Source organism: Oncorhynchus kisutch, linkage group LG4 (assembly GCF_002021735.2).
Source record: "Oncorhynchus kisutch isolate 150728-3 linkage group LG4, Okis_V2, whole genome shotgun sequence".
Classification (NCBI taxonomy): Eukaryota; Metazoa; Chordata; class Actinopteri; order Salmoniformes; family Salmonidae; genus Oncorhynchus; species Oncorhynchus kisutch.
Genome location: NC_034177.2, coordinates 44102499 through 44110439, shown reverse-complemented (window position 1 = coordinate 44110439; position 7941 = coordinate 44102499). Strand labels below are relative to the sequence as shown.

At 45.5% G+C, this 7941-nt stretch overlaps 2 protein-coding genes across 4 annotated transcripts in view; one reads left to right on the top strand and one right to left on the bottom strand.

Moving 5' to 3' along the window:
- The first annotated feature begins 772 nt into the window (after positions 1–772).
- fbxl9 (F-box and leucine rich repeat protein) lies at positions 773–6383 on the top strand. The gene is made up of 9 exons (XM_020481115.2): positions 773–1104; positions 1428–1482; positions 1757–1858; positions 1949–2263; positions 2386–3057; positions 3204–3422; positions 3579–3791; positions 4220–4437; positions 4540–6383. Exons 2-9 carry the CDS (start codon positions 1441–1443, stop codon positions 4706–4708), a joined length of 1950 nt encoding a protein of 649 aa, XP_020336704.1. The 5' UTR covers positions 773–1104; positions 1428–1440; the 3' UTR covers positions 4709–6383.
- LOC109889575 (engulfment and cell motility protein 3) overlaps positions 6055–7941 on the bottom strand; it is a 32080-nt gene continuing 30193 nt past the window's right edge. For all 3 annotated transcript variants that reach the window (XM_020481110.2, XM_031823016.1, XM_020481114.2), the window contains one exon: positions 6055–7866. In XM_020481110.2, the coding sequence (XP_020336699.1) occupies positions 7654–7866 (213 nt within the window). In that variant the 3' untranslated portion in view covers positions 6055–7653. The remainder of the gene's footprint in view (positions 7867–7941) is intronic.

Sequence of the window (7941 nt, the reverse complement as noted above, 5' to 3'; positions counted from 1 at the left end):
TTAATGTAGGTAGGCCGTGACTGGCCTCACACTTTTGAGGTGTCAAATGGTCAAGTATGCGCTGAAAAGTGTAGTATGTCAGTGACCAGGAGTGATCTTATTTTTAAGAATTGTGTTTATGAAAAACAGAGGAAGATTGCAGTGAGCCTCAAAAGAATCCGGACAACATACATTTTGTTTTGAACTTCGAAGTAGAGCACCAGTGAAAGGAGTCATCTCAGGGGTGACAACGAATGTTGTTGACTCCCTGAAGAGAATTTCTGGTGTGATTGGTACCCGGCATCTGACCCGTTGGGTGAATGGAGAAAAATAAAGTATTTCAGTCCTGTTGTTTTTTGATGAAGAGCAAATACATACATGCGTGCTTTCGTTCCCATACCATTGCAGTGTAAGAATTGTAAAGGATTTCGCCATGTTTCAAATGTGTGCAGACGGACAGAGTATATTGAAGAACGGTGTGTAGAAGGAGGAGGGATGAAGAAGATTGAGGTAGCAAAAGTTAGCGAGATAAATCGAATCTCCTATGCGGAGGCGATTAAAATAATTGAGAAAACAAGTGATGGTAGTGGACGCACCGCAGCCTGTGGTAAATGTTTGATGCCAGGCAAAATATACCATGTGTTTTAAAAATGTGGATTTTGTGGCATTCATTGCCACAGTTCTAAACTGTTACACACACGTTTCAAAGAAATTATTGTGGCTGCGGCAGAAAAGTTTTGGTGATTTAAGGATTTTACATCTGAAGACTTGCTTGGGTACTGGCGCCGGAAGACCCGCCCTCCCAGGTTCCCCTTGAGCCTGTAGGGATCAGATCTGTTTTTTGTTGTTGTTGTTTTTTACAGAAAAGTTTTTTGATTTAGTTTAGTTCATTTATTGTGTTGTAGTTTTTGTATTTCGTTACATTTTTGGGGAATCCTGTTTCAATCCCGCACAGTAGGTGGCAGAAATCACATTCAATTGTGCGATTGCCAATCTTCCATAACTGAAGAAGAATCCTTCCCCGATCCCCAAGAAGAAGCTGCTGATTTTAGTGTTACGTCAGAGGGTTTGTTTTGATCTGCAGTCAGCTGAGGGACCATCTGTGGCGCTGGCAAAGTGAAGAGGGTAATGACATCTTCGTGCTCTAAATTAAATAACTGTTGAAGTGAGAATTGAAACGCATCAAAATAGCTCAACTTGGCGAACCAGGTCTGATTGGGACGTGAATGAATGAATGAAACTAGCATGATTGAAGATAGCTAGCTAATGTAATGATTAACTAAACTAGCCCGAGAGGACGCTAGCTAGCTGGAGAGCTACGGTTCACGTTAGTTAGCTGACAGCACTTGATGTCGTAGCTAGCTCATCAGCGAACATCGGAATTGAAAATGCTTGACAGATATTGACATGATCAATATAATGGACTACACTCCATCTTGTAATCCAAGGATGTGACTGGGGATGGGAGAAATAACCATGGAAACGCCTGAGTTACCTCTTGAGGTAAGACTAGCAAATAGGCTAGTAGCCTGCTTCATAAAATAACAGTTGGTGTCACTGTGGTTGTCAATGCATTGGGTGTCCTGACTAGCACGGTTGCGTCAACAACTTGATATGTTACTACCACCACAATAGATGTTAACTAACTAGCTAGCAAGTTATAATGCACTGATTATTAAAATTTTTTGGCACACCTTATTTGATCAATTTCCTTATGCATGGCACTATGATAGAACTGTTGTAAAAGGCCTGGTGGTCCAATCAACTTTCTGTCTAGATCGTCACCTACATCCTAAGTTTCCTCAAAGCATCAGACAGGAAGGAAGCCTCTTTGGTGTGCTGGAGCTGGTATGATGCGAGCCAAGACCTCCAATTTCAGGTACTACTCTATTCCACAATTTCCCCTTAATCTCACAAATTTCATCAATCTCACTAACAACCTAATCCTAACTTTGACTCCATTTTCCAGAGGAATGACACCTTCAAGTTCCCAGCCTCTATCTCCTCCCTGGATCTGATCCGGGGCCTGAGTAGGCGTTCCCGCTGCAGCCTGGTCATAAGCCATCTGGATGGGTCCAGTATGTCCCGGGCTGTGCTTCAGGAGATAGGGCTCCATCTAGGCCCTCGGCTGGAGAGCCTGGCCCTGCCAGGAAGCAGCGTGACCGAGTCTTCCCTCCTGGCCCTGCTGCCCCACCTGACCGCCCTGCGCAGGCTTGACCTCCGTGGCCTGGACAGCCTCTTCATGTCTGGAGCCTTCCTGTCCAAAGAAGAGCACCGCCAGCAGGTCAGACAGAGATGATGATGATGGAGATGATGATGATGATGATGAGTATTCCTTTTCAAATTATTTTTTTAATTGTATTTTTACACATGCCAGTTTAAAAAAATAGTTTGTCCTTTTCCTAGGTGGGGGTAGCTTTAGCAGGTCTTGAGGAGCTGGATCTCTCTGACCTGCGCTATCTATCAGATCTCACCTTCAACCGACTCACAGGCTGCACTCTCAGACTTCGCCGTCTCTCCCTGGCCGGCTGCCACATCGCCTTTGAGTTTGACCCGTACCGTGGCTGCCCCGTGGGGCCTGACTCCTCTGCCCTGCTCTCCCTACGTAACCTCCGCAGGCTGCTGCAGGAGCAGGCCTCCACCGTGCGGGGGCTGGACCTGAGCAGAACTAGCATCACCCCAGAGTCGCTGCGCTCCGTGGCCCAGGTAGGGGGCCTGTCTCTAGAGGAGCTGCGTCTGCGGGGCTGCAAGGAGCTGACAGACTACTCCGTGGAGGTGCTCTGCAAGCACCAGCCTGGCCTCCGGATCCTGGACCTCAGCGCCTGTACAGAGCTCACCAGCCGGGCTGTACTGGCTGTGGCCCTGAGCCTTAAGGGCCTCCGGTTCCTCTCTCTGTCTCGGGACTGGAGGATGACGGATAAAGGGCTGGCCGACCTGATGATGCTGCCGGAGCTGAGGAACCTGGATCTGTCTGAGTGCCTGCATGTCAGTGGGGCTGAGATAGTGAAAGGGCTCTCTGCCCTGGAGCCCAGGGCACGGTTGGAGACACTCAGCTTCAAGAGCTGCACCTATATCAGGGTCAGTGTGTGTGCTGCTCTCTCCCTCACATTACTATGACTTTACCAGAGCTGTTTTACCTGACTTTCAGGATTTCTCTTTTATAGAATGAAATGTTTATCAGGACATCATCCCTTATGTTCCTTTGTTTCCCATCTCTCTCCCAGGATCTGGCTGTGTTCTCTCTGGCTCGGCTGCTGGGCTCCAGTTTGCGGGAGCTGGACCTCACCTCCTGCGTCTACCTCACAGACCTGAGTGTGCGTGCTATCGCCACCTACCTGCCCGGGCTGGTGGTGCTGCGACTGGGCTGGTGCAAGGAGATCACAGACTGGGGGCTGCTGGGCATGGTGGAGCTCACCAAGGAGTGTGAGCCCAGCAAGGAAATGGTGAGAGAGGGCTGGGTGGGGAAAAGTCTAGATGTCTTGGGAATAGGGAATAAGCAGACTAGCTGGTCGTGACTTCGCTTATATTCATGTTACCACCACTGTAGCTTACTACGACCGTGCGCCCCTGACCTTCAACCTCTCACCCTGGCTTTGTAGGAGGACAAGGGGCCCAGCTTCACCCGTACTTTTGGAAATATGGGTTTCTTCCGGCCTCCCAGCATGCCCTTCCAGGAGAAGCCCCGGCTGGTGACGGACGAGGACCTGGGGGTGTTCAAGGAACAGGACGGGTCCTCACTGCTGGCCCTCAGGAGCCTCCAGGAGCTCGACCTGTCTGCCTGCTCCAAACTCACTGACAGCAGCATCACACAGGTTGGTCTACCATGAGAATATACAGGCTATGGTTAGGGCAAGGAGTTTTAGGTTCGGAAACACTCCATTAAAGGAACATAAAAATATATATATTAAAAAAACGTAATATTCATCATCTCCAGCACCAACCCAACATCAACATATGTGGAAATGACGCTCTTCTATCTTTTGTAGCAACATCATCGGTGTGCGTTGTGTGAATTTTATTTTGTTTATTTTTCATATAAACAATTTTGAGTAGGCATTGCCTACTAATTGTTTGATGTCGTCTTTGGAAATAGTTAGCTTCCTCTTATCTTTTTCCCCCTACAAAACATAGAAATGTGCCATTTTCACATGTTGATGATGGTGGTGCTAGATATGATGAATATGAAGTTTAACAATTTAGCAATTTCCCTATAAGTTAACCGAGCAATTGTTGTGAGCAGGTGCTGCGTTATCCAGACCTCCAGCGCCTCTCTCTCTCCATGCTGCCTGAGATCAGTGATGACAGCCTGGCGTCGGTGGCCTACCACTGCCGCAGCCTCACCAGCTTGGCACTCAGCCACTGCCCCCAGATCAGTGACCAGGGTATCGCCCGCGCCGCCCCCTACCTCGCCAGGCTGCAGCACCTCTATCTGTCCTGCTGCGACGCAGTCACAGATAGGTGAGAGACACACACACACACACACACACACAGAACCCCAGAGAGACAGACTGTGTTATCTGTGTATCAGTGTTTGACAGCAGTGAACTCATGCTCCCGCAGGGCTCTCTCCATGCTCGTCCAACACTGTAAGAGATTGCGGACGCTGGACATCTCCATGTGTAAAGACATCTCCATAACAACAGTGGACCTCCTCCAATCCCAGCTGCCCTTCCTAGAGAATGTCCACTGCCGCTTTGTGGGCGGAGCTGATCTGACCCTCACACTCTGATAGGGTTCTGACTAGGTGGAATACAACTACGACTAGAAGGTACTTTTTCATACCAGGTTAGGAGAATGTTAAGGTTAGCTAAAATGTTCTTCTAACCTGCTACGAAAAGTAACTTCTGGTCGGAGCTGTACTCAATTTAGTCACAACCGTCTGATAGGTTGAATGTCCCCAACAACAAAAAATTATCCAGAAACGTTCTGCTTGAATCACAATTCAGTGACCTGCTCTTGTTATCCAGAGTTTATTTGTATTAGATTCAGTAATTCTCTTAGTTTTAACCCCTGTAAACCCTAATATGGGGTGTATGTGGACCCATATGGCCAGTGTCTTAGACTCAAATTAAGTATTTTTAATGAATTAAAAATCATTCTCATTGGAGAATCTGCATCTGCAGATTTCCATCCCGTGTGGACTAAAAGTCTGTCTAGTCTAGGACCATTATTAATCTGAGTCTGAGAAACCGTCCCTTAAAGTCCTCCTTCGGTGTATGCCAGGGGTGGGCAACTTTCGGCATACATGCCCACCAAAAAAATAAGAACTGTCAGGTGTACTGTTGAACACAGGAGGTTGGTTAGTGGTACCTTAATTGGGGAGGACGGGCTCGTGCTAATGGAATGGTATCAAACACATGGTTTCCAGGCGTTTGATGCCATTCCATTTGCACTGTTCCAGCCATTATTATGAGCCGTTCTCCCCTCGGCAGCATCCACTGCTGTTGAGAGTTAGAATAATAGAATACACAAGGTGCAATTTCAAAATGTGGTTGTGCATCAGTCACTCAATTAGTTCATGTCAGCATTTAAAACATTGTATTGGTTAGTCTATGGATGTGGGTACGCAGAGCCACTGTGGACCCTCATTCTGTTCTTTTTTGTGGCCCCCCACCCCTATCGCTGGTGTAAACGGTGCGATATAAGGTCACTGTTAATCTCGAGGTTTGTTTGATTAGAATGTGTCTGGTTTATGGAGCTGAGGGACCAAATCAGTAGATGCTGCACAAACCTTTTAACTGGCCTAGAAGATATGCTCGGCTTTAAAAAGCACCTTGTAGTTGATCTCAGAACCAGATCTTGCATGTTCATTCTTAAATGGCCACACTGTAGAGAAATATTTATCTATTCATATTTTGTTTAGCTGGCTTAATATGTAATTTTGTATTCAACTTAATTCAACACTGCCACTGAAGGAAGCAAAACTGTTAATGTTTCTTTGAAAATGTAATATGTATAAAATATAAGATATAGTTTCAATAAATGTATGCTTCTCTCTTGCTTAGAATCATGAGTACAGTAGGCTTGTTTCTTCTAGGATTCCGCCAGACCATAAACCAAGCTAGACAAGGACAATTTGTATAAATCATATTTATTCATGTCAACCCTGATCTTAGTAAGGCATAAGTTAGGGGTTACCATGGAGATTGGGTGTTTTAACATGAACAGACATGCAATGAATAGCAAAATCACCTCAAACTCCAGCTGAATTTATGATTGTTAGCCAGCTACAAAAACCTATTATTATTCATTGGCCAATGAGATTTGGAATATGAAAAGTTGAAGGGTCATCATACTGACTGGACTTGTTTACTGTTGTACAGTATATTAGTTCAAATTGATGAGGTCAAATTTATTTCAGGATCATTCAGTCATGGAAATAAAGTACCCTACAATAACATCAATATTGAACTAATATTCATTTGTTATGGCCTGAAATTCATAATGTACCTATAATTGCCTTTGACAAACTCTGGAGCAAAAAAACATTACCAGGACAACAATTAATTAGCAGCGATACATACTGTGTGACACACAACAGTTATCTGTACCTTCGCTACGTCATCTGTTAAATGTACCATAAAAGCAAGTCAGTTGGCTGTACCGTTGATCAAGTTCTTTGCGCAATAAAACCCTGTTGCCTAAGAGAACCGTTTGAACAACAGCCATCAAAACTTAAACGACCTTACATAAAAAGTACAAAAGATCAATCCATCATGACCATCATTAAAACCAGCCCATGGGAACCTCTGAGGTATTCTATTTAAAGTGCTCCTCGTGAGCCAATGGAACTCATTCAAATACTATCTGCACACACTTAAAAAGAGGATTTAATATATTATAAATAGGGATTTGAATAGGCTTGGAGCCAGAGTATGTTTTCTTGTTTCTTCAACTCATTAAAGTACCATTTTAGAACAGGGGGCTAGGGATTCTGTTTGAGTAGGTCGGTAAGTACAATGTCAGAAATCCAAGGGATTCTCTCTCCGAGCCATATACAGTATATACCCACAAATATGTATTTGGCTCTGTTCTGTCTCAGTCCTTGGGTTGAGTACCTTCAGAAGGGATGTCATGCATCCTGCCTCACAAAGCTTTCAGTTTAAGGAAAATCACACCAGAGAAAAGTAGAAAAACAAACATGGATATGGCAAAAATGAAAAATGAACTCTCCGCCTAAAGACAATGCACAGAGGAGCGTGGAGGACTGGAGCGGGGGACTGAAGTAAACCTAAAGCCTTCCCGCTGCAGCCTGGTCATAAGCCATCTGGATCGATCCAACAACAGAAAACACACTCTCACTGTACAGTTACAATACACTTGACCACACCCAAATAGATGACCACTCCTATAGAACCCAAGGAATAGTCTTCAGCCTCGATTCCGCTCATATAAGATGAAACCTTTGCCTACGCATTAGATTTGTCGATCCAGTCCTATGTCCACTCCTGCTGTGTAGATGTCTACAGGCTTGGTCGTTACTAGGGTGCATTTAATGACATGAAACATTCCAAACGTTGCAAATAGAAATATAATGAATAGAGCTGACACAATTGCCTATTTTACAGACGACAAGACCAGATCTGTTCTAATTCATACATTTCTAGCTGAGCATTCTGTAACGTTACATCCTCCTGAACAGGCCCCAGGTCTACTCCTCTGCCCTGCCATGGCCTACTGCTCAGCCTGGCTGAAGTCGTAGCAGAAGTTGAAGTTGCTGGGGGGTTTAGGCACCGGCGGGGCACTGTCTGGGATTGGCACGTTCTCCAGATCCAGGAGGCGGAGCTTGATCTCCATGGAGAGCAGGGTCTCCAGCTCGCTCCTCATGCACTCACTGCTCATGTCCCGTCCCAGGAGCACGCTCAGTCCATCCGTCCACAGGCAGAACTGAGAGCGACACAGAGATCACCTTTGTTATTCGACCATAATGTTTACTTTGGTAATGTATGCGTTTTAAATTTC